Source organism: Petaurus breviceps, unplaced genomic scaffold, assembly GCF_028583685.1.
Source record: "Petaurus breviceps papuanus isolate PSGF00001 unplaced genomic scaffold, PetGlider_PUasm1.0 182, whole genome shotgun sequence".
Classification (NCBI taxonomy): Eukaryota; Metazoa; Chordata; class Mammalia; order Diprotodontia; family Petauridae; genus Petaurus; species Petaurus breviceps.
In genome coordinates, this window is record NW_027185786.1 from 5,006,367 (window position 1) to 5,033,607 (window position 27,241).

Below are 27,241 nucleotides of genomic sequence, written 5' to 3' on the forward strand. Positions count from 1 at the left end.
CCAGGGGACATTCGATTAGGACTTGGGATGAATAGGAAAGAAGCGCCAGAATTTTAGGGTCAAATGCTCCTCCTCCCATCCCCCTCTCCCCCATCACTGTAAAAATGAATAGTCAAATTTAGAAGGAAGCACAGAGAAGCAGAACAATTTGGGAAATATGTAGAATTTACGTGCTTTTTAAAAAATCAAGCCATATGAAATGGAAATCCAGAATTTTATACAGAACACATCTTATGTGTTCCGCTATGTCTATAGAAATATTCTTTTGGTGTATTTAAATTCAGATTAAAAAAAATTTTAAGCCAGGAATGAGTGATCAAACATGTGCCAGCAAGGACACAAAGGTGTAGAACTGTCATTGACTGGGTAAATAAAGTAGGAAGCAGTGGGAAGGAGGGTTCTCCCAAAAAATATGCTTAAAACTCTCTTGCTGGCTACATTTCTCATAGTGGAAAGACCCTCCAACTAGGACACCAAAAATCTGAATTATACCCCAGAATGCAACATTGCAAAATGTGTGACCTTGGGGAAATGATTCTGTTTTGCAGCTATAAAATGGAGATAATTATACCATCGCTAATCTCTGTCAAGGAATGGTTGTGTTAAGAGTCAACAGAGAATGTGCTTTGAAGCATTTGGAGGGAGGGAAAGTGTAGATTTTAGTGACTGCCATTAACTCCTTTCCCTGCTCTCAGCCATCAGAAAAACGAGAGCTGTGGTAGATATTGAAGGAGTGGGCAAGATGAACTAGGCCCCCAAGGTCTTTCCAAACTGGGTGATTTAGCGTAAAGATCATAAATTTTATCAGCAAAAGGGACCTTAAAGGTCTTCTGGTTTGACCTCATTTTACAGATTAGGAAACCCAAAGAGGCATGGCAACTTGCCTGAGGACACACAAGTAGCGACATTTCTTATTCTCATGTTCATATACTCTGCCTGGCACCGTGCCAGGCACTCTGGGACTCAACAGATATTTGTCCACTGTTCCATGAACAACCAGGTGTGTACAGGTGATGGAGAGGGCAACTCCCAGGGCCCTTGCTGGGGTTACTAAGAGCCTGGGGTGCCCTCTAGCGTCCTTTTGATAATCATTGGGTCTACAGAATCAGAGGCTGGCACCTTTAAGCCATTCACCCCCAACCCAGCCACCTGCAGGCTCTCCTGCCACTTACCCTAAAGAGACAGACTCCCCCTCCTCCTCTTCAGGGATACCCCTTAAGTCACACAATCCCAACTCCCTTATTTGCAGTCACACTTTGGGACAAGAGGCATGAGACACAGAGCTAGCTGTAATGTGGAATTACAGCTGTAAGTGCTAGCCCTTCAAGGTCATCTAATATCACCTACTTCTCTCCACCTAGCATATTGGTTGTAAGCTAAGTGTCAGAATGACTATGATTGCTGGGCTTGGGATCAGGAAGACCCGAGTTCAAATTTTACTTCGGATACTAGTTGTGTGACCTTGGGCAAGCCACTCAACACTTCAGTTTCCTCTGGTGTATAATAGTAGCCCCTAGCTCCCAGGGCAGATGAGAGCCCTATATAAGGACTGATAGTGATAAGTCTTAAGGATTCTCCCTCCATGGCATCTCTCAAATCTATTTCCTTTCCACTAGTTCAGTCTCTCTTGCCTTTACTATTGCCATGGGCTCCTAACGGGGCTCCTGGCCTCATCTCTCCCCTCTCCCTTAGACCCCTCCACAAAGCTGCTAAAATGATTTTCCTAAAGTACAGGGTTGACTGTGTTACTGTCATGCTCCCCACTGCGCCTAAAAATTAGATGCAAACCCCTTTATCTACATTTAGAAATCGTGATGCTGTGGCTGTACCTGACCACTCATTAACCTGCTTTTCACGCTTCAAACAAAGGCTTTCCTGCTGTTCTTATTGTTTGACTTGAAAAGCCTTGTGTTTAATCTGGGCCTCCTTACCCTGCTCCCCTTCCATGTAGTCTATGATCCAATGACATTACTCTTCAGATGAGCTACTCCACCGTCCAGCTGCAGGCCTTGCCTCTGGCTGCCCCCACTCCTCATCTCCACTCCCTCTGCTCCCTGAAGCTTTAACCAAAATCCCACCTTGGGCAGAGCTAAGATGGCCGGGTAAATGCAGGAACTTGCTTGAGCTCACACTCCAACCTAAATCCCGCCTACCTCCGATGCCTTTCCCCCAATGCTGGGGCCTTGGCCTTCCCTCTTGGGTGGTCTTCAGCTCTTCCTCCATATATCTTGTTGTATTTGCATGTTGTTTGATTGGGAGTTCCTTGATAGCCAAGACCATGCTTTTGCCTTTCCCTAGCACCTGGGTATATATAGTAAGCGCTTAATAAATGCTTGTGGTTCCTCACACACACTATTCCATCATGCCTTGGCACAGGCAGGCCCCCATGCCTGGAACTCCTCCCTCCCCCTTCCACCTCTTGGGCTCCCTAGCTTCCCTCAAAGCCTAGTTCATACCACCTGTTCCATGAAGCCTCCCCTCTACCTGGCATTTATTTTGTGAGTATGACTATAAGTTGTCTCCCTTTTATGAAGGCACTTGGCACTTTTTCCATCCAGCACTTAGTGCCTTGCTTGGCTCGTAGTTTTTTTTTAAACAAATGCTTATTGATTGATTAAGTGACTCACCCAAAGTCACATAGGTAGTGAGTAGCAGAGTCAGAATTAGAGCCCAGGGTCACAAACTACAAACCAAGTACACTTTCTATTGCACGATAGGACCTGATTGGGAGAGGCCTTTAATTGTTCTGCACTGAGTTTCTTCAACTGGAAACAATTGAATTGTTTCCCCTCCTGGTTTGAGAGCAAAGGTTCTTAGCGTGGGTCTGTTAATAGACTTCAAGGTGCCTATGAACCTGGATGAAAAAAATACATCTCAATATAATTGATTTCCTTTGTGGTCCTCTATATTTCATTTTATGAATTTAAATGCACTATTGAGAGAAGGGGTCCCGAGGCTTCACCACAGTGACTGCCAAAGGAGACCATCACACACACACTCTCTCTCTCACACACGCACTCACACACACAGAGCTGCTCCAGAGCTAGGAGAAACTTCTTAGATGCTGCTGCTGTTGTCATCAGGCTAAGACTTCCCCCATCTTCCGTGCTGTCCTATCCCTACATTTCTCCCTTGACCCCTAGTGACTCCTTCAGTTGTGTGGGTACAGAGGTGGATATGGGAGAGAAGGGGCCCCATTCCCAAGCCTGGTGGAAACATTGGTCAACTCTAAATGATTCAGTTCTTTTGGCCAGGAGACAAGGGACCCTCAAGAGCAAAGAAAACACCATCAAGTTTAGGCATAAATTACTTTATTCCTTCCCAAAGTACAACCTAAGTGCCCAGAGATGCTTTGCTATGTTCCTTTCCCAATACCATCACTAGCCAGGTCCTAGTACCCAGACTTACTATCATACAATACACACAGGGTGGTTGGGGAGTGGTCTCTCTGTCCGTACTTCCTGACAAGAACACTGAATGATCTAATGAACAATGCTTATGGTATGAGACAGATCCTTTCGGGATGTCCAGGGCTGAGTCTGGCACACATTTCTTGGCTCTCCCTATATACCAGTAGAAGCAAAAGGAAGGATACCACAACAGAAAACACTAAGAGAAAGACCTGGCCCAGAAACTCCTTTTACCCCGTGCCCAAGACGGTAGAGGGAAGGTGGGGTGGCTAGTGACTAGGGGCCTCTAATGGCTACTTCTGCCTGCCCTATATTGGCTTCACTCAACCCCTGTGCCCTCACACACACCCCTTCCCTGATGGTCAGTGAATCTTCTGCCTCACTCTCTGGGCCCCATCACTCTGATGAGCATAGCAGATGTCAGGGGAGGTATCCTTGATCCAGAATCATCTTCTGAGCTGCCTGAATCATCTTCCAGATGGGTATCAAGGGCTTGGGGCAGGGGAAGAGGGATGGGCTGGAGGCTGGCAGAGATGATAGGAGCTCCCACCTCAGGGCTCCAAGTCCCACTGGGAAATGTGCTCCTGACCTGTGAAAGACCCCAGAACCAAGTGTCAAGGATCCCACTTGGGCAGCCCATTTCAAACAGGCCACACTGAAAGGCAGGACACATTTAGTGAGGTTCACAGTGGGAAAGATACGTCCATCAGGAGACCTAGGAAGGAGACGCTGGAGCCCCTCCCCCTCCTCCGCAAGGACACTGGCTCTGTTCTAGCCAAAGAGACCCAGTGTTGCCCCCAGACTGCTACTTTTACCTGCTATGGATGCTTCCTGCTCTCAGGATAGAATCATTTCAGACTGAAAGCCCAGGGCACAGAGAAGATCATTTCTATGCCTGAACTGACCTAGGGATTCTCCCACCTCCCCATAGCCTCTGATAACCCTGTTAGATCTAGAGAACTAAGAAGAACCAAGGGGGTCTGACTGTCTATGCAGAAGAGTCTTCATGGGGAGAATCAGAGGGAAGGAAGGTCCAGGAAGGAATTCCAGGATCAGTCAATGGCAGAGGGAGGTAGGACAAGATGATGGGGGAGGCAGGGAGGGAGCCAAGTTGGGAGTTCACTGTTTAGCTGCCCTGCTCCTGTGGAAAGGACAGAACCAGGACAGCTTGGGGATCAAGGGACTACTCACCAAACTGGCAGATATAGCGGTTTCGGGTTTTGCAGCGCTGGTCATTCCAATTGAAAGCAGCAGACGCCTGCAGTTCCACACAGTTCCCAAATCTGTAGGGTCCCAGACACAGAGAACTGAGAACCGTCCCATGGGGAGCGATCTAGGTGGAGGTTTGGGGGTGAGGGGGCATGCAGGAAGGCAGCCCCAACTTTCAGCTTATGGATCTACTGGGGGCTAAGTGGTCTACAACGCAGAAGGTGCTGCCCCTACTAAGGTTCATAGGGCTAGCCAGTGCAGGATGGGGGAGCGGGGGTAAGAACACTGCTAATTACTGAAAGTCTCCAGCCCCCAGCAATTGTGCCTGCCTCTAGCGCCCCACCCCACCACCCCAGGCCTGAGAACACTCAAAGCTGTTTTCAGACGATTCAAGGAGGACTCTGGAAAAATTCTCACCCATTTTGTGAAAAGAATTTAAAAAAAAAAAAAAATTAAGGAAACAAAGCATTTCCACTCCACCATTGCCTCCTCCAATGTTTAGCAACGTGGACAAGACCTCCTCCTGCCTTGTGGGGAAAGTGGAGACAGAATGAGAGAAAGGAATAGAGGAATGAAATAAAGCAACACTTGTAAAAGGTTCTGCATACTTCCCTGGAGAAATGCTAGCTAGCTATTAGAAGCAAGGCCCTGTGCCCGAGGGAATGGATGGTTTGGACGTTTATTAAGGTGTTACCTTGGGCCAAGCACTGTGCTAAACCATAGGGATTCTGAGAAAGGCAATACACAGTCTCTGCCCTCAAGGAGCTTGGATGTTAATGGGGGAAAGGGAGGTGGGAAGAGTAAACCCCCACCCCCATCTCTGCCTGTCCAAATCCTCAGCTTCCTTCAAGTCCTGGAATCTCTGCTAAGCCTTTCCTAATTCCCCAAGGTGCTGACATTTTCTTCCTCCTCAAATTTTACTGCTCTACCTCCGAGGTGCATCCCCAGGAGAAAGTAAAGTCCTTGAAGGCACTGACTTTCATTTCTGCTCAGAACCTAGCGTAATGTCTTGTACATAATTAACATGTGTTGAATCAAATTGAATTAAACATTATTTTGTCTTGTTTTCTAATTGTTTTCTGGTTTTCCCGTCTCATTTTCCAGTGAAATGGAGAAATCTGTCAGGGCAGGGACTGTATCATATATACATCTTAGCAGCAATACTGGTCAATTGGTGTGAGGGCAAGGAAGGACAAAGACAAGTCTGTAGTAAATAGTGTGGAGATTTTGGCCACCTTCCAACTTGGAATGGCACCTGACCCTGGGACACCCCTCCCTATAGAAACTAATCCATTAGTAGGATGGGCTTCCAACCAAGAGGTGAAAGGGGGAGGGAGGCCTTCCAGGCATGGGGGCCTGCCTGTACCAAGGCATGATGGAATAGTGTGTGTGAGGAACCACAAGCATTTATTAAGCGCTTACTATATGTACCTAGGTGCTAGGGGTACAAAGAGAGGCAAAAGCATGGTCTTAGCTACCAAGGAACTCCCAATCAAACAACATGCAAATGACCCCCGCTACCCTGGGGCGGCGGGTGGCTCAGCGAGTCAGAGCAGCGGCCCCAGAGTCGGGATGGCCTGGGGATCACATCCGGGCTCAGATACTCAGCACCACACCCGGGAAACACCTGGCCGTGTAACCTTGAGCAAGTTACTTAACCCCAATTGCTTAAAAAAAAAATAAAAAGAAATTACCCTACACATTTACTCTTGATTTATGTTTTGTTGATTGTCTACACTTGAGAAAATGATGGAAAAAAATGATAATGATGCAGATTAAACTTAAAGTTTATATATTATATATCACATATGTGTCCGTGGATATAGATATAATGTATATATTTGTATATCTAATATATTATATATCATCTACTAATGTGAGATAGATCCCTGACACTTTTAAGTTAATGAACTTAACATGTGGAACTTAAAAATTTATATTATATATCACTTATATGTGTGCATGTCTATGGATGTATATATAATTTATAATGCATATTATAGAGCATATATTAATGTGAGATATATATATATCCCCGACACATTTTTAAGTTTAATAGACAACATATGAAACAAAAATGTATATATTATATATCATATATATAATCATATATAACTATATATATACACACACCCACAACACAGTTTTAAATTTAATCTGCATTATTAGCATTTTCTCAAGTCCAAACAATCAACAAAACAATGACTTAAGAGCCAATTGTAGGATAGTGTTTATATACATACACACACACTTTTTTCCTGGGGAGCTGATTGTTAAATATTTACCAGCATACCCCTGCCTCTACTCCATGCTCTCTTACCCCTGGTTGTCTGGTTGGCCGAAGGCAAAACTGGTGAAGGCGTATCTCTCTCCTGTAGCCCAACGGAAAGAGTCCTTGGAGGTCTTGTAGGTAAGTCCTAGGGTAAAGACCGAACCATCAGGTCAGTTGCACCATCTGTCACTCTTGGGAGCTCTATTTTTGCCTCTACTCCACCCTAAAGCAATAGTGAAGGGAGGGACTGCCCTATCATCTTCAGTCTACGGGTCCTATGCCCCCTTTTTCCTTCACTATTCTCTCTACATGTCTTCTTTGCAGGAATCTTGCCCACTAAGGACCACTTCCTAGTGCTGAAGCCCCTGAACCTCTCCCACTCACACCTACTGGCCCCCCTTCTTCCCTCCCCCTCCACTTTGTACCCTTTGTCAACCTTCCTGATCTCGTCTGGAAGACATTTCTTCTTTTTGAGAACCTCAGCCCTTCCCAGTGAAGGTCACTGACCCAACAACTGGCCAGATTCCTAATCTCTTAGTTCTAAACCTTCCCTGATCTCTTGCTCTTAATCCCCATCTCATCTCCACGTGGCTGGTATTCTAGAATCCACCCACCCCTATTCCAGGACCCCTAAGTGGGAATACAGAACTCTAAGTGGGCAGGAGTGATTCTGGGGAGTCTCCAAGATCCAATTCCGACCCCGTCATTTCCAACCACCATGCTCACCAATCCAGAAGTTCCTGGTCTCAAAGTCAGCATCTGTCACCTCGTTGGTGGTTTCCAGACGTCCCAGGTAGAAAGCGAGGATGTCCTGGACTTTTTGATTCTCAATCTGAGCCAGCACTCCACCCTTCTCCTACAAGTTACTAACCCTGTCACTGGTACACTCTAACCCAGGGAACCCAAGGCATCTTAGAAAGACCCCAAGATTTCCCATTATTCACCCTCAAAAAGATCAAGAAAATCCCAGTGAATTCCCCCAACTATGTGGCACAGCTGGACTTGGAGTCAGGAAAACTTGAATTCAGATCTTGTCTCAGACATTTGCTGGGGGCCATCTCCAGTCGTCGTCCTGACCTGTATCTGACCACTGAACCCAGATGGCTCTGGAGGAAAAAGTCAGGCTGGTGACCCTGCACAGCCCTTTCTCACTTAAATCCAATTCTCCCAGAGAAATGAAGGACCACCAGGATTTATCTTGTCTCCTGCCATTGCCTCCTAAAGTCCTCCAGGTTTTACCACATGTCCTACCTCCAAGCCCTGGAGTCCCCCCAGAAAGGTTATCTGGACTACTTAGGTTAATTACGGACCCCTGGGCCTCGAATCCTCCCTGCTACAGCACCCTTAGGACTTCCTGGCCTTTCCATTCACCCTGAAGCTGGATTTTCTTTTAGACAATTAGAGTGTGAGGAGAGGTTTTTCTCCCGTCACCCGAGAGTCTCCCTAACACAGGTGCAGGAGCCAGCAGAACACACATACTGGCCTGCCAGCTGTCTACTCTCTCTCTCCACCTTTAAATGGCCTATTTGTCAACCGATCAATACAACCCCCAGTCTACTCAACATAATTCTGCAATCGGAGCCCCAACAGACATCGGTAGCACCGACGTTGACAGGGAAATGTCAGCTTCTCCCGGGCAGACTGATTTGTCTTTGTATCTCCAGCACTTGGCACGGGGCCTGGCATGTAGTAATTAATATTGGTTGAATTAAATTGAGTTAGACAGCTTGTCTCTTCTATGGAACTGTTGAATTCTTTACGATCAGAGGCTGCATCTGCAGTCACCCTGTTCCCCCCAAATCTCCTAAGAGCTGATTGACAATGGACCAAACTAAAGTGGCTTCCCGATGTTGGCCCTCGGGGACTGGTAATCAGGAGAATGAGGGGAGGAGGGGGGAAGGAATGAGCATTCCTATAATACCTAGAATGTACCAGGCTCTGTGCTAAGCACTTTACAAATATTATCTCATTTGATTCTCACAACAACCCTTCAAGGTATGTGCTATTATCCCCATCTTACAGTTGAAGAAACTGAGGCAAGCAGAGGTTAAGTGACTTGCCCAAGGTCACAAAGGTAGTAATTAACAGAGTTAGCACTCTTACTACAAATCCAGCCTTCTTTTCCCATGAGCCACACCCTAGCCTGAGAAAATAAATCAACTCCATTCTAAATAGACAAAAGTTGGGGCAGCTAGGTGGCTCTGTGAGTAGAGCACCAGCCCTCAAGTCAGGAGGACCTGAGTTCAAATCCTGCCTCAGACACTTAACACTTACTAGATGTGTGACCTTGAGCAAGTCACTTAACCCCAATTGCCCTGCCTTCTGCCTTTCAAAAAAAAAAGACAAAAATAAGTGAAGAAGACCCTGCCATCACACCAAAGGGATTGTTGTTCCTTTTCCTGGGGTTTGGTTCCATGGTATCAGCCAGTTTAGAGGCTTTAGCTTCATCATGGAGGATTCAACTTCACATTCAGAAAATATTTATTAAGTGTCCGCTCTGTAAGAGACATTTTGCTAGGGGCTACAGAACCACCCTCCCTTTCACTCAGGCCCCAGAAATGCCTCAGTCCCTCCCTAGAGGGCCCCCCAGAACAAGCTTCACCTGACATTTACTCTTGGCTCCATAGTAGGTGTCTGCCTCAGGGGAGATCATGAAGCAGTTGCCATCTATCCAAAGGTCACAGGCATGGAAGGGGAACTGGACCTTGACTGAGAAAGAAAAGTGTGGGCCCTTGGGTGCTCATATGCCTTGACATGAGGTCAGGACCGGGAGTACCTGGGCTGAGCTCTGAGGGCTGTGTGAGATAACTGACAAATATTTATAAGCACTTATTATATGCCAGGCTCTGGGACTCCAGAGACAAAAATGGAACAGGCCCTGCCCTCAAGGAGTTTCCATTCTATCCAGGGAGAGCAAGTGTCCACGTATTAGTACACAAAGAATAATAAATACAAAACAAACAAACAAACAAAAAAAAAACCATGAGTTTGTTTGGGAGGCAGCTGAGAGGACTCAGGAGAAGCTAACTGAAGTGAGAAGATTCTCTGAGTTAGAAGGGAAGAGGGAGTGCATTCCAGGCACAGGGGACAGCCAATGGAAAGTCTAGAAGGGAGACAGAAGATTGAGTGCTATGTATAAATAACAGCCAGAGGGACAGTGTGGCTGAACCACTGAGTTAGAGAAGGGGGAAAAGGCATTAACGAGGCTGGAAAGGGAACCTTTTCCTCATGATCAGGAAGCAACATACACAGAGTCCTGGCAAGTTTCAGCAGACAAGTCTTGCCTTCCTTGAGTTCTGAGAGAGGATCCAGAGAGCCAGAGAGAGAAGAATTTGGAAAGCCATACTCACTTGCACACTCAGCTCCTCCATAGCCAACGTCGCAGAGACAGGAGCACTCCTCTTCCCGGAACCGGCCATGTTGACACCGGACGCTGCAGCGTACTATAAAGTACCCAGAGCATGGGCAAGCCCACCCTGACCCAGGCCAGTCCCCCACCCCCATCCCTGACCCCTGCCTCCAAAGCCCTAACACCCCTAGAATATCCTTTTGCTTGTGTCAATATTAACCCCACCTTCATCTCCCTAAGAGTTCACCCTCATTACTTCCTAAAGCCCAGGGTGGAAAATTGAGAGGAGTCAAAAATTCAACACCTGCATTCCTCCTCAGGCAGACTAGAAGGAGATGGGGGAGCACAAGACTAGTGGAGGGTAAAGAGGACAGCATCCAGTTCTGGGGTGAGTATGGATGCCAATTCTATCTCCCCTCCTGTACCCTATGTAGGAGGGAAGCCTCTTTGGTGAGAAGCATGGGATCCCATGACCTTGAGGGGAGCCTTCCAACTCTGAGCCACTCGAGTAATTAATTCTTCCCTCCAACTCAACTAAATTCATCTTAATTACTTCTCGAATTATTTTCACATCATGAATGGCAAAGTGAATCAGAGGGCTCATTTCCTGCTGCTAACCCCCAGTTAGTATTCTTTGCCCACGGCGGTAGTTGTCCCAGGTGCTGAAATCACCAGTTACAGCCTTCCTCCCCCACCCATCCCCTTCCTCACTTCCTCAATTTTCAGCCTTTTTCAGTCTGGAAGCCCATTCCACCCCTAGACTGAAACTACTCTTCTGCAAAGTGACCAATTATCTCTTAATTGATAAATCCAATGGTCTGTGCTCAGCTGTCATTCTTTTTGACTTCTGTCTGTATTTGAAGATGTGTAACAACCATTTCCTTCTGAATCCTCTCCTCCTTTGGCTTCCATGACACTTCTATCTCTCGGTCCTTCTCCTATCTGTCTGGCCACACCTTCTTGGTCTTTGCTGGGTCATTATCTATATCCCACGTTCTGATCATGGGGTGGGGGGCTTTTTGTGTTTTGTCCTAGACCCTCTTCTCTTATAATAATCATATTAGCTCTCACTTCAAGGTTAGCAAATTTTTAAAATAAATATATATTTGACCCTCACAACAACCCTGAGATGTATTATTATCACCATTTTATACATGAGGAAACTGAGACAGACAGTTGTTGCCAAGAGTCACACCACAAATAAATGTCTGAAGCAGAATTTGAACTCCTAATTCAAGGTCCAGTGCCCATACAATTGTTACATTATCACATCCATACAAATGACTCCTGAATCTATGCATCCAACCCTAATCTCTTCTCTCTTGAACACTAATTCTGGTGCCTTCCTTTTCTTATTTCCTATTTATCCTGTATATAGCTTGCTGTGTATATGTTTGTTTTCATTTGTCTCCCCTCTCATTAGATTGTAAGCTCCTTGAATGAAATGACTGTCTTTTTGTATCCCCAGTGCTTAGTGCAGTGCCTTGCATTTTTTCAGTAATATCTGGCTCTTCATGACCCCATTTGAGGTTTTCTTGGCAAAGATTCTGGAGTGGTTTATCATTTCCTTCTCCAGCTCATTTGACAGATGAGGAAACTGAGGTAAGCAGGGTTTAAGTAACTTGTCTGGGGTCACACAGTTGGTAAATGTCTGAGGTCATATTTGTACTCAGGAAGATGAGTCTTCCTGACTCTAGGCCTGGTACTCTATTCACTGTATCACCTAGCTGCTTGCCTGGCACATAGTAGGCATTGGGTAAACATTTATTGAATGCCAGCTCTGCACAGTCAAGTGCCAGCAAGACATCTCCATCTCAGTGCATGCATCATTGACATCTCCAACTCAACATGCCCCAAACATAACCCATTATCTTTAACCCAAACCTGTTCTGTCCCCAAGCTTGCTTCTTTCTTCCAAGGATACCACCATTTTTCCAGTAACTCATTCTTGATGCTTCCCTCTCCCTTTGCCAAGTCTTATTAACTCTACTTCAATAAAATCTTTCCAGTCCATTCCCTTTTTTTTGGATCTTGCCTGGACTATAAGAAAAATCTTCTAATTAGGCTTCCTACTTCCAGTCTCTTGTCCACATAATTGTCAAAATAACCCTAATGGACAAGATCTGATCATGTGACTCTCCTCTTCAAGAATTTCAGTGACTCCCTATTAACTTTAGGACAAAATATAAATTCTTTAGCTTTGCATTTAAGTCTTTCACAGTCAGGCTTCAGTGTATTTTTTCCAGATTTATTTCCCTTTTATGCATTCTATGGTCCAGTCAAACTGGCCAACATATTTTCCCCAAACTCTGCATTTCATCTCCAAACTCCATAGTTTTGAACAAGCTCTTCCCTAGAATATGCCCAGAACATATTCTTCCTCCCAGACCAAGTGATGCTTTGCCCTAAGCATCAGCATCTGGAGGAGTCACTTTATCCCTTGGGTTCCCTCCCTGGGAAGACCTGCATTCTCCACATAGTGGTCATGGTCTCTGTCTTTACTGGGATGCTTTATCAACCCACAGACAGCAGCCAGGTCTTGTCCCTGGGCTCTCTTTTACCTTCTGTCCCTCCAGGCCCCCTGTCTCCTGGTATGCCCTGGAGTCAGACTTTTCTATGGCTATGCCATCTCCAAAAAACCACCACCATAACCACCAATAACAAGAAGAAATCCTCTGTTTTTGCCCCAAGTGAAAAGAAAATCTAGTTACAACTCTATTTCCTTAGAGAGACTTGGAAAATCTTGGTCTAGAAGAATCCTTACCTCCAATGCTGGCTCCTCTGTGAAGCCAGTCCTGATCATCTTAGTTGTCATGGCTCTCCCTCTCTCTCTCCTGCCTCCCTCTGTCTGTCCCTCCTTTCCTCCATCCTTCTCTCTGTCTCTGTCCCTCCTCTTTCTCTCCCTCCTTCTATCTCTGCCTCTGTCTCTGTCTCTTTCTCTCTCTGTTCCCCTCTGTACATCTGTCTCTGTCTCTTTTTCTTTCTCCCTATCTCTGTCTGTCTCTCCATCCCTCTTTCTCTCTCTGCCTCCCTCTCTCTCTTTTTCTCTCTCTGTTCCTCTCTGTACATCTGTCTGTCTCTTTTTCTTCTTCCCCCTCTCTCTTTGTTTGTCTTTCTCTCCATCCATCCCTCCTTCTGTCCCTCCTTCTTTCCCTGTCTCTCTCCTTTTTTCTGTCTCTCTTTGAGTCTGTGTATCACTGTCCCTGTCCCTCTCGCTATCTTTCTCTGTCTCCATCTGTGTGTCTCTCTGTGTCTATCTCTGTCTCTCTGTCTCTCTCTCCTATTTGTGTGAATGTTGCATTCTGCCAGTAGTATGGAAGTTCCTCAAGGGCAGGAACCATTTTCCATTTTGTCTTGTGTCCCATATCTAGCAGTTATATACTGTTGAGTTGAGTTGGCACCCGTGCCACCAAGTACTTCTGCCCATGGATGCCCCCTGTACACTGAGTCCTAGGTGCTCTGTGATCCCATCTTTGTTCATTCAGACCATTCACTACCCACAGACATTGAGGACCCTCCTTACCTTGGCAATACCTGCCGGTGTAACCTGGGGGGCAGTCACAGTGACAGGTGCTGACATTGAGACGTCCATCGTTCCGGCAACTCATGCGACATGGGTTTCTGGGTACTTCTGATCAAAGAGGGCACAGGAAATGAATGAGTGGGGCTTAGGGGCAGCATACAACCCCACCAGGCTAGGCCAACTCCAAAGATGTCAATATTCTAAGGGTGGCATTTCTGAGGACTGATGGCATCTTGGATGATATCACCAGAGAAAGGACAAGGGTAGAAATCATCAGCTACTCATCAGAATGGACAAATCACTTCTATTCAGAAGATTTAGCTTCCTCTGGGTCATCAGAAAAATATACCAGAAATACCTGTCTAGGAGGACGCAAGGGAGGAAAAAGAAGAGGGACAAAAAGAGCTGGGGGAAGACTCACCACAGAGCCCGCCACCATGATCCCAAGCCTTGAAACAGCCTGAGACGCCAGCGGTACAGAGGGAGCACCAGGCCCCTTTTTTGTATGGGACGATGGTTTTCCCATTCATCTCCCAGTTACCCCTGCATGAGAGAACATAGTAGTTCAAGGGTGTTGAAAGAGCACCGGGTTCGAAGCCATAAATCTTCTGGCCCTTCTGCCATGCACAATGTACTGTGTGTAACTGTGGTCAAGTCATTAACTACATCTGGGGCCCAGTTTCCTCAACTAAAATGAGAAAGCTGGATTAGAATCAAGGATCCTTAACCTGGGATCCTGCAGACAGATTGCCGAGGCTCTGTGAATTTGTTTTTTTTTTAAATATTATAACTATATTCCAATATAATTGTTTCTTCTTGTAATCCTTTGTATTTTATTTTCATTTAAAAGCAGGATTCTGAGAAGGGGTCCATGGGCTTCACCAGACTGATGTCCAAGGGGGACATGACACGTGGCGATCTGGTTCCATGTCTAGATCTATGATGCTCTGAAGGATCTGGTGACAAGGATGAGGGGGTGGAGCACAAGTAGGGAACATTCATTATGGGCTGACCCTTCCCCTCCTCCCCACCAACACCTGGAAATTGCAAAAGGTACAAGCCCCTTTGTTTAATGCCCACGAGGACGGACAGCCCCAGAGGGATGGATGTGGGATGGACAACCCCCCATGCCCAGATGTGGGGGGCCTTACCCAGGAGAATAGGCACAAGCGAATGCTTCCATCTCCATGAGGCCTACAGTGCACGGGTGTTTCCCACAGCCCAGCTGGCTTGAGGTGGCCCACACAAGCTGCAGGAGAAAGAGAAGGTCCACTGGCTTAGAGTCACTGGACATGGTCCACTCCCCCCCCCCAGAGAAGATGTGGTGAAGGTCTTTCAAGCTGGGAACCACACAGAGGCAGCCAGAAAGAAGAGCATGTCTCAGCTTCCATGTCCTCCCCCCCCCATCCCCAACACACAGACTTGGGTAGAACTTGTCTGGGAAAACTCCCTGAGGGAACTGAGTCTGGAGTTGAAATTTGAAAGAGGAGAGGTACAGCAATGGATAGAAAAGGTGGTGTGGGGTGTCCCAGGCAGGCAGGCAGGACCACAGGACTGTGCACAGCATAAATGTAGAGCCGGGACCAGCATCGGTGATGTTCTAGCTCAGCTTTTTCATTTTATAGATGAGGAAACTGAAGCCCATAGACTTAAAGTGACTTGCTCAAAGTCACGAAAGTGAGACATGATATACTAGGTGGTGCAGAGGGTAGAGTACTGACCCTGGAGTCAGACGGACCTGAGTTCAAATCTGGTCTCAGACACTTACTAGCTGTGTGACTCTGGGCAAGTCACATAACCCCTATTGCCTCCAAAGAAGAAAAGAAGGTAGAGTCAGGAGAGTAGATGCTTGTCAAATGTTAATTTAGTTGAATTAACTCATTAATTCTTAATTTAATCTTAAATAGTTTTATTTATTATAAATTATACAGACATGCAAATGCATTTATTATTTATTAAAAATGAATATTACTTGTAAATAAAGGCTAGTTGTTATGCAGCATCTAAGTGCTTTACATATGGCATGTCATTTGACTCTCACAACACTGGGAAATAGGGGTTATTATCCCCATTTTACAGATGAAGAAAATGAGACCCAGAGAAATTAAGTGATTTGCTCAGGGTCACATAGCTAGTGGGTGTCCGAGGCATGATTTGAACTCAGGTCTGCCTGAATCCCAGTCAAGCACTCTGCGCTCTTGGCCGTCACCACCATTATCATCATCTGTCTGGACTAGTGAAATTTTGGGTGGAGGGAACTCCAGGTAAGGAAACTCCCTCCACCAATGCTGATCAGCAGCTGTTCTGTTGCTTGTCTCCTCACAGGCTGAGGAAGGACAGGAAGGAGGGAAACAATTTTAATATGATTTTTAAATGAATGTTAAAAAATAAGTTAATTAATACTACAGTCTTAGAAAGATGTTTAGGGTTATGAGAGGTTAACTTGCCCCAAAGTCAATTACCCAGAATATGTCTGAATACAGACTTGAACTCGAGTCCTCCAAATTCTAAGGGAGGCTTTCTAGTCACTATGCTATGCTGCCTCTTACTATTATATTTTGTGTGTTCTTCATTCATGTCAGACTCTTCATGACCCCATTTGAGGTTTTCTTGGCAAAGATACTGGAGTGGTTTGCCATTTCCTTCTCCAGCTCATTTTACAGATGAGGAAACTGAGGCAAAAATGGGTAAATGACTTGCCCAGGGTCATACAGCTAGTAAATGTCTGAGACCAGATTTGAACTCAGGTCTTCCTGACTCCTGGCCCAATACTCTATCCACTGCACCACCCAGCTGTCCTGCCTCTTACTATAAGAACTATTCATTATAGATTAAAAAGCCCTCCCACCAATCAGAGGCAATGATGTGGGAAGAGCAAAGACTCTGAATTCAGAAGACCTGAATTCAGATTTTACCCGTGTGACTTTAGGCTAGCCACTTCATTTCTTCTGTACAATAAGAAACCTGGACTAGATGGCCACTGAGGTCTTTTCCAGCCCTGTGACCTTGAGTTGGCGTTTAGATTGAAGCCCTGGACAAGCAGGCCCTGGGTCCCAAGCGGGCCCCTACCTGAGTGTAGTGAGCACAGGTCAAGTTGCTGGCACATTGAGCAGCTGAGTAGGTGTACCATTGCCCCTCTCGAAACCATGATGTGACCACATCGGTGAAGGAGGCGGCCCCAGCTGGAAGGAGCTGCACATTCCAGCCCACCTGAAGGTCCTGGACCCGGGCAGGCAGCAAGGCCTGGGCTGAACAACGGGCTGCTTGCTCCTGGGCCAGTCTGGCCAGCTGATCACTCCAGTCCTGCAGAAGAGGCAGAGGCAAAAGGCCCCTTTGAGTTCCAGTGGTGTGGGGGGTGCCAGGGAGAGACACATGGGTATAGCACCCAGACTCTCCTCATCAACCTATTCAGGCTGCACAGAGCTCAAAGTGTCAGCAGGATTATTATTCTACTATAAAAGATCACAAATTCGCGTCTGTGTTACATTCCCCATAGACCACATACCTTGGATCCAGTTCCAGAATTGAGTTACCATATATCACAAAACCCCTGAACCTTTTCAACTAGCTTTAATTAATTCAATTGAATTAATTAAAATAATTAAATTTAATTAATCCAGTTTCTGCTTTGTAAGCATCCACTAGTCCCAGAGACAGACTTTTTTCTCCTGTCCCAGGTATGTGCTCCCACTTGCACACAAAATGACAGTAGTTGTTCTTCATTGACCTTACACTTCCCCCAACTCCATCACACACACACACACACACACACACACACACACACACACACAGAGATACCACTTCCTCCTTAATATAGATGAGGAGAAAGGGTTCATGTTCCCTAGGGAGTAAATGGAAAATAAATACCCAGAGAGGCTGAGACCTTCACAGAGGACCAAAACTAAGGTGGAGCACACAGGTCTTTGACTCAGGGCACAGAAATTTATTTTATTTATTTATTTTTCAAATGAAATAAAATTTTATGAAAATGAAATCATTTTAAAATGAAGATGTTTATAGATGCTTTTCATATTTACATCGATCCCCGAATTCTGAGAGCAGTGCCAGCAAGTGGACTTCATCGACAACTCAGCAACAACTCAACTTAGCAACCAGTTAACAAGGATCATTAGTTAAAATAGGAACCAGATGGAAGTTTCTTCCCCACCAACACACACAACTGAATTTGTCTTTAAAAGTTCATTTGAGGGGCTGCCAGGTAGCACAGTGAGTAAGAGCACCAACCCCAGAGTCAGGATAACCTGGGATCAAATCTGGGCTCAGACACTTAGCACCCACCCAGAAACACCTGGCCGTGTAACCTTGAGCAAGTTACTTAACCCCAATTGCTTTAAAAAAAAAAGTTCATTTGAGGGTAAATTTCATGCTGTGTGTCCTAGAACTGTCTCCTTTAGCCCCCAAAAGCTAGCTGCTACTCAGCTACTCTTAACCATTACACAGTGAAGTTCGGATATTCTTAGTAGCCCCCTCACCCTGAAAGTGACCAGGGCTCTCTGGACTTTGTAGAATGAGAAATAAAACCATTTCCACCTAAGTACTGAATGATGTCTAGGAGTTCTTTCTTTTTTCTTACTGTGATTCTGAAATGATTGTGACAGAATCTACAGGAATAATATCTGTATCTATAGGATAAAAAGAGCAATGAAATTTTGTACTAAGCCTCAAAGCAAAGATTCATTCCATACTTAGCATCATACCTGTCAAAGGGGGAACATTAAGAAGGCTTCAGGAAGAAAAGAAGTTACCCTGTTTGCTATATGTGCTATAAGCTTGAACCCACTTTCCCTTGGAATCTGTATACACTTGCTGAACAGTAGGTCCCAGATTTTTTTTTGGGGGGGGGGAGAATGTGTTATACTAACTGTTCTTACTATACCACTTTAGGAAATGTGCATTTCTTAAAACTAGTGGCATATGATCATCCAGCTGATATCAAAGGATAATCAACAGGGGAAGCACACTGTTTGGAGATTGTGAGCAAAAGCATTAGAAAACCATCCTCTCCCAATCAGAGACACCTAGAGTGAAAAAGGAGCAACTTCCCACCTGCCAGTGTAAATGGGGTTTTGGGATAATAGTCCCAGAGCCTGCCCTAAATTTAAAAAGAAAATCCAGCTGCATATAATAGTCACAAATTTATGTGCAACTCTCATTTTCTGTTCTACTATGACTATGAAATTATTCCTTTTATTTGGCATTGCTTCAGTTCAAAATAATTTTTTTGTCAAGTATGTGTTTTTTGGCAGATGATAAGACAGTTTACTTAGAACACCCTAGAGAGTTAACTAAAAAAACTAATCAAAATAATTACCAACTTCCACAAAGTTGCAAGATTAAAATAAACCCACAAATCATTCATATTTTTGTATATTACTAACAATATCCAGCAGGAAGAATTAGAAAGAGAAATGCCATTTAAAATAGCTACAGACAGTATAAAATTCTTTGGAGTCTACTTGCCAAGACAAATAAAGACAGATCTAAATAACTGGAGAGATATTCATTGTGCATGGGCCAACATAATACAAATTACTTTACCTAAATAAATTTACTTATTCAGTACCATGCCAATCAAACTTCACTTAAAGATTTATTTTATAGAGTTAGAAAAAATAATAAAACTCATCTGGAGGAACAAAAGGGCAAGAATATTAAAGGAACAAATTTTTAAAATGGTAAAGTAGGTGACCTAGCAGTATCAGATCTCAAACTATACTACAAAGCTGTAATCATCAAAACCATTTGGTACTGGGTAAGAAATGGAGAGGTTGATCAGCAGAACGGATTAGGTACTCAATAGGCAGAAGCAAATGAGTACAATAACCTATTGTTTGATAAACCCAAAGACCCTAGCTATTCAACAAAAACTATTAGGAAAATTGGAAAGTATTCTGACAGAGGTAAGGTATAAACCAACATCTTGCAGCTCAAAATGGCTATATGATTTAGTAAAAAAGGATAACATCATAAACAAATTAGTGGAGAGCTGAAGAAATTATCTGACAGATCTATGGATACAGGAGGAGTCTGTGACCAAATAGAGAGGTCCACAGAAAGCAAAAAATATGATTTTGATTGCATAAAATTTATCCCCAAAAGAGATCAAAATCAATGCAGCTAAAATTAAAAGAAAATAAGGAAACTTGGAATGGAAAATCTTTGCAGCAGGTTCTCTGATAAGTTTCAAAGATATAGAAGGAACTGATTCAAATTTAAAAGAAGAAAAGTCATTCTTCAATTAACTAACGAGCAAAGGATATAAATAGAAAGTTTTCAACGGAAGAAATCCAAAATCTCAATGCCATATGAAAAAATGTTCTAAATTATTAATAATTAGAGAAATGCAAATTAAAAGAGAGTTACCACCACATACCTATCAGATTGGCTAAGATAACAAAAAAAAAGGAAAACGATAAACTCTGGATGAGCTATGAGAAAATAGAGACACTAATGCATGGATTGTGGAGTTATGAACTAGTCCAACCATTCTAGAAAATAATTTAGAACTAGTCCCCCAAAGCCATTAAATGGTGCATATCCTTTGACCCAGCAATTCCACTCTTAAGTCTGTACCCCAAAGAGATCAAAGAAAGAGGGAAAGGACCCATATGCACAAAAAATATTTATGGCAGTTCTTTTTTGTGGTGACAAAGAACTGGAAACTGAAGGGATGTCCATCAGTAGGAAAGTTGTTGAACAAGTTATTGTATATGAATGCGATGGAATACTATTAAGCTATAAGAAATGATGAAGGGATAGCGTCAGAAAAAATCTGGAGGGACTCATATGAACCGACACAAAATGAAGTAAGCAGAGCCAGAAGAAGAATTTATGATCATCAATTTTGAAAGATTTAGTATCTCTGATCAACATAATTAATGACTAGCCACAATGTCAAATGACTCATGATGAAACGTATCCATCTCCAGACAGAAAACTAATGGGCTCAGAGTACAGATTGAAATATATTTGTCTGTCTTTTTTCTTTTCTTTTCTTCTTCTTCACATGATGTGTTTATTTTGCATGACTACACATGTTTGCAAAGGCTTTTGTTTTTCTTGCTTTCTACATGAGTAGGGGAGAGGAGAAGTGAGGGAGATAATTTGGAACTGGAAATAAAATTAAGTATGTGTATGGGTTTGTGAATGGGCAGTATGTGTATGTGAAGGTTTATAGAGGAAAGGAGGAATGTATTTGTGTGTGTGTATATATGTATACACATAGATATATATCTAGGTGGTGGGATTTGTGAGTATTTATAGGAGCTTGCAAGAGGAGGCAGATTATGTGTGGGGGTTCAAATATTAATGGCATGGGGGGGGTGCTTTGAATGTGTGCACATGAAGGTTAATAGGTGTGTCTGGTGGTGCACAGTGTGTGTTAACTGCAGTGGATACATTCTACCATGGACAGCTCCAGGTCCTTTGACCTTGGTGGTGACCCTGATTCTGGGACTATATGCACCAAGAAGGCTCAAGTGAGAGGGAGAGGAGACCTGGGAAAGAAGGAGACAGGATTCTCCCACCCCCACCTCCTGGGAACTTCACCTCCAGGCATCCAAGGTCATTGCTGAGCTGGGAAGGCATTTATGGCCTGTCTCCCAGCCTCCACAGCTGGGGGCTGAACCAGCCAGCTGGATGGTAACTTTGAATGCTCACTCTCTAGGGAAGCAGCCAGGGAGAACCTCCCCCCCACCCTTTGGGAGCTTCCCACACCCAGGGCCTAGTTAACCATTGTACCAGGGCCCAGGAGCAAGAACCCTGGGACCTTGGCGAATCCATTCCCCTGCTTTTACTCACCCTGGGTCAGATGGAAGGTGTCTTTGGGACTAGGACCTTCTCTGAGCATCTCCCCCATGGATCAAGCCAGGGTGGGCTTCAGGTACCCTTGACTAGAGTCTCCCTCATCTGAAATTGTAGTTGGTGACTCCCCTCCTCCAAGGTGCAAGCGAAATCAGGAGGCTGTACAGTGTCTTCCCTCCCAGCCCTCCTAGTAGGAAAAAACCTCAGCCTGGGAGATCATGTAATCTTCCAAGAAGGGCATAAAGTTATGGAGACATGAAGGTGTGCAGGCGCCCCCACTTCAGAAGCTCCTGCTGAGAGAGACCCAGCTATCCCTGGTCCCCTTTACCAAGCCCTCCCTGGGCTGCTAACAGTAATTAGACTCCTCCACAGCTCCCCAAGTTAGGTCTCCTGCCTGCTGGACCATCCTTGCTTTCAGTGCTTACTGATTCCCCATCTCTGGAGCCAAGGGAGGGTGGAGAATGAGCTGGGTGTGGGCCTTTCAGATCATATGAGAGATCCCCAGGGCGATTGGCACCTCAAGAAGTCAGTCCCACCCAATGACCTTGCCACAGCTTCCTTCCTGGACTCACATATATGGTTCACACTCAGACTATACCCTCCCTCCTTCTCACTCTCATGCCCACCTCTAGCTACTCAGTAGTTTGTCCAAGCCTTCGTCTGGCTCCAGAGAGAAGGCTGTATCTGGGATGGGGTGTTGTCAGGAGCAAACAAGATAATACATATACAATGCTTTGCCAACATTAAAAAGCAAGTTATATAAATGCTAGCTATTTTTATTTGCTACAGGGACAGGAAGGATCCAGTCCTCCTGAGAGCTTCAGATGCCCCCCTCTCCCACTCTTCCCACCACAGACACACATACACATACACACACACAATCCCCTCTAGCTGGAACTAATTCTGACAGGGTCGATGAAGCATGAGGTCTGGAGCTAAGCACGGAGAGCTCAGCCACCAGGGAATGGGAAGAGGGACAAACAATCCTGGGGCCCTAGGCCTGGCCTTTAGAAAAGCCGGGCATGATCTCCATCACTCCCCCAGAGCACAGGAACCCTGGACCTCTCCAGGAGAATATATGGCCTTATCACCTTCATATCTTGGCCAGGGTCACCAGGCCATTCACTGCCCCCTTCCACAGGAGTGGGGGAGGTGAGACCTTTGTCCATTCCCCCTAACTCCAGGCAAGCGTAGGGCAGACAAGCAGAGAGGCTCACCCCCACTCTCCCCCAGGAGAGGAGATCTGTGTGCTCCCCTCAGTAACAAATACAAGAGACCTCCTTTGTGGGAAAGCTGCCTGCTTCAATGCCAGCCCAGCTTCAGTGGAATTAAAGACAGCTAAGACCTTAAGTTTAACTGAGAAACAACGAGAGGGCATTGGGAGATGCCATAGCCACCCTCACCTTCTCTCAGACCTCACATAGCCTTTATTTGAGCCTCTCAAATGCACTACACAATATTTCATGTGCACTATTCACTCAGGTAACATTAGGCATCTACTGTGTGCAGAAAGCCCCAAATGGCCCAGGGGAAAGATGACTTGAGTCATTGAAGATACCATGCCCTGCTGCTGCTGACTCCCACCCCAGTACCTTGCATTCATTTTGTTGACTTGATGTGTATGTACACATGTATATGTGCATATATTATATATCTGTATAAATATGCATTTATTTCTACATGCACACATTGTCCCCTTTCATGTTACAATATAAGATCCTTGAAAACAAGAGCCTTTTTTTGCTTTTCCTTGTAAACTCAGAACCTTGCACAATGTCTACATAAATGCTTATTGTCAGATTACAGACTACCTTTGCTAAACTGCAAGTTCCCTGAGGACAGAGACTATGTTTCAGCTAAATTTCACTTCTTCTCCATGACTTAGTCAGCTTTTGGCTTTCACACAGTAGGTATTTCGTTAAATGTTTGTTGAATTGGATGGAACTGAGCCTTCTCTTTGCCAATAAGCAAACACTCTCAATTCCTTGAGTTTTTCCTCATGCTGGGGCTGTATTTTACAGCACCTTGGGTCACCCTCACTGCCTTTTTCCAGCCCCTTTAGATCAATTCTGAAGGCTAGGGAGAGTGGAGTGGGATGGGGAAGCCTTTCCCTAGTGGAGAAGGGAGGCAGAAAAAAGGTTATAGACTAATGATTAAAACATGAAAAAAACAGCCAAGTCCTGATGAGTGCAAACAGCCAACCCACAGGCAGTCAGGTCATTGCATTGTTTGAATTCTCACTTCGTATTTGTGTTGGGCTGGAACCAATAACCATATTTTATAGAACTGTAACTTTAAATAGTGTGAACTTGTATACATGCTGTCACTCCAGAGGAGTCACAAATTTACACTAATCCAGGACCTAGATATGCGTATGCTGGCCATCATCATTATTATTAATCATTCTGACTACTCACCATCCTCTGCATGTTGGCAGCTGGCGGGTGGACCTTGCTCCGAAGTCTGTTGTGTAGGGCGAGAAGCAAGAAACTTTCCTTCAAGCTCAGAGCTGGGATGGGCAGACAGACAGACAAACAGACAGGCCAGAGTCAGTCAAGGATGCAGGAGGCTTATTCAAAGCCCGGAGCCCAGCAGGTCTCCTGGAGCAGCAGGGCCTCGACACTTGTCTCCCAGATTGCAACAGGAGGCAGGCAGATCTCCATGGTGATGGGGAAGGGGGAGACAGGCGGGAGGAAGGGGTGGGGAAGAGAAACCTCTCATTGGAAGCAGGACACAAAGGGATGGAGACAGAGACAGAGAAGGGGGCCAGAGGCTGAGGCTGCAAGGGCTGTTCTTTCTTGGGGAGCATTCAGGGGATAGCAGAGGGGAATGGGTAAGAAGAAATTGGGTACATCATCCCCAGGGACCTGAGGAATGCTGGGAAGGAATATAGGAAAACCCCAAAGGCTGTCCACGTGAGGAGCCCTAGGGAGGAAGAGATGCCAAGTGTCTCCTCCTGGAAGCCCAAGGACACACAGCTAAAGTGTGATGTATCCTTAGTACCAGTCCCTGCCCCTCCTCCCCGCCCACACATGGATCAGGGAGGCCCCATAGAAACAATCTAGGAAGTGGGAAAGATGAAGAATCCAAGCTGCAGGCCCTGGGAGGTGGTAGGAATGCTTCCAGATTAAGAGACCAAACATCTGAACACATGAAATCCCCCAACCCCAGCTCCCCAGAAATCTCCATATAGCGGAATCTGATCTGCATATGATTTGCATAGATTTGGCTGACTTTCCTGGCAAGCTTCAAGTGGGGAAAAAACAAAACTGGATTTTAAAGCATGTTTGAATCTCAGTTTTTCCACCTCTGTGACTTTGGACAAGTCACTTAACCTTCAGCCTCCCCTGCAAAATGGGAGAGGGCACGTGTCAGTGGGTCTGGAAGGTTCCTTCTAACTCTATCCCCCCCCCCACCCCCACCCCATGGCCTGGTTTTCCTCTTCTTAGACCATCACCTTCCACCTGAAGGGAGTGTGGAGACAGCCAGCCCAGGACAAGGGGGAGGCCTCAGCCCTCGGTGGAGAGACACTGCCCGAACTTGTCTCCCCTTGAGCCCCGGGGTCTGACCTGGTCTTTTGGTTGTTCTTTTTGGGTCAGAAAGCTACACTGAGTCGAACCCAACCTTGGGAGGAGTCCAAGTGCCTCTGGACTCGAGGGGCCATAGAAGCAAATATCTGGTGAGTCCTCAGGGCACAGCCAAGAGAAAAGGTGGCAGGCCACCATCCTGTCGTGATCCTTCCTGGTCCTCTGGCCTCCAGCCTCCACTGATCCTGCAGGGCTCTGCTTCCTACTCTCCCCCTTCGGGGAAATCCTATGAAGTGGTCCCTTGGGAATCAGACTGTGCCCTGGGAGGGAGAGGGGGCTCTCTCTGGTCCCTGTGTCCCATCCTGTGGGGCTTGCAACATCTTCCACCCTCTTCCTCCGCAGCCCAGATTTCCAAAGGTCCTGTACCTCCCCTGTCCCCAGCCCCCATTACCTTGATATTGAGGAACCTCCTTCTGCAGTTGGGGCGTTTGGATTTCGGCCCAGGTGAAGTGGAGAAGACTTAGGAGTAAGGTCAGGAGCCTCTGGCACAGCCCCCATGGTCCCTGCATGTGGGGCAGCTCCTGCTTGGGCACTGCGATGTTGGTACAGGGCTGGGCAGAGCAGGACCGTGAGAGTCACTGGGACTCTGAGTTACTCTCGTCTCTCTTTTCTTGTCCCTTTTCCCAGAGCAAGTTCCCAAGCACTAACGTCTATTCAAAACTTTAGACAGTCTGGGCTGGGCAGGGAGAGACAAAGGGGAGAGATTGGTGAGTAATCACTCTGTCCAAACAGTTGTTGGCTTCTTGAAAGGACAGAGGCAAAATCGAGACAGAGAGAGCCTGAGGAAACCCCTCTATCCTCCGCCTGTCCACCCAGCCCAGCGTGCACTGACCCAGCCCCTGCTAATCACTGGAGCGTTATTAGAATGCTGGGGAGTCCCAGAGGCCCCTGCCGATTGGCTAGAAGACATTCCAAGGCAGGGGATTAATGAATGGATGGCAGGGGTGGGGGGTGCTTGCTACAGCATCTGAGTCCATTCACTAGCTCCTGTCAGGGGTACCCCTTAAATTCTCCCCAAGTCAAAGAGAAGAATATTGAGGATTAGGAGGGCCAGTTATGGTGGGAGATTGGAATGACTGAGCAAGACCCCAAGGGAGTTCTTCTCTTTCCCAGGAAGCTTGCCTCAACCTTGCCATGAATTAAACATGGGCAGAAGGTAACAGCACACCGTGTGCCATCTGAAAGGGGCAGGCAGCTCCCTTCCCAAGGTTGGAAGGACCCGGCTTCTGGGAGGGCTGGGAAGGGAATGTTGGAGGTAGTAGGAAGGTAATGATGCAAGCAGAATGGGGCAGAGGGGAGCAGGGTCAGGATGGTACTGGTGCCAAGGGGCATCCAAGGCAGGAGCAGAGGGGCTGTCTCAGCACTCATTTGAATCTAGGCTGTTGAGGTCACAGAGGAAGGGAGCTGGGCCTCAGCCCACTTCTGTGAGGTGGTACCCCTAGGAGGTAGCAAGAAAAAAGAGGAATAGGAGCAAAAGACAGGTAAAGTCAGGGCTAAGCTGTTTCAGGCACCCATGCACCCGGGTAGGCTGGGTGGCCATGTTTCCTTGGTGCCTTTAGGGTCTGGGAACAGATGACCTGGGGGATGTTGCTGAGGTAGAAGGGACACTTGGGCCCTCTAGGCCCCAGGCCACAAAACCCCTTTGGGCTACTCCAGTCCTAGGATGATTGTTCTCAAATGAGCTCTTGTCAAGGGTTCATTGGGGGAATTCAAGGGGAAAAGGAGAGAGAGGAGGGTGTGGGTAGACTGGATATCCATGAAGCAAACCAGCCAAACCCAAACCAGCCCAGGGACAAACAGCCTTGCCACACAGTAACAAGAAAGTTTCTTCTCTCCCCCACTGTTTTTAGCTCCTGGCAAGGTCAGAATTTAATATTCTTTGTGTCCTCCCAAAAAAATTCCTTCATATTAATTACCAAAACTACTTAAAAGCTCTTCCGAGATCTTGTGGTAGTTACGACATTTTCGAATGAAATTTATGGTACCCTCTGTTCAGAGTAACATCATAGCTTCTAAAAGGAAATTACTTTGGAGATTTCTGCCTAGAGACTGAAGTGGTCCATCCAG

General features: G+C 45.8%; 1 protein-coding gene across 1 annotated transcript; it reads right to left on the minus strand.

Annotated features, from left to right (window-relative positions):
* Positions 1–3,314: 3,314 nt before the first annotated feature.
* Positions 3,315–25,997, minus strand: LOC138160737 (C-type lectin domain family 18 member A-like). Its single transcript, XM_069087482.1, has 12 exons — positions 25,566–25,997; positions 24,005–24,096; positions 16,833–17,066; positions 14,915–15,012; positions 14,185–14,306; positions 13,764–13,871; positions 10,242–10,334; positions 9,494–9,600; positions 7,618–7,747; positions 6,940–7,036; positions 4,602–4,693; positions 3,315–3,999 (listed from the first exon to the last, which is right to left on the minus strand). The coding sequence occupies exons 1-12, from the start codon at positions 25,681–25,683 to the stop codon at positions 3,962–3,964; spliced, it is 1,329 nt and encodes a 442-aa protein (XP_068943583.1). The 5' UTR covers positions 25,684–25,997; the 3' UTR covers positions 3,315–3,961.
* Between the last annotated feature and the right edge of the window lie 1,244 nt (positions 25,998–27,241).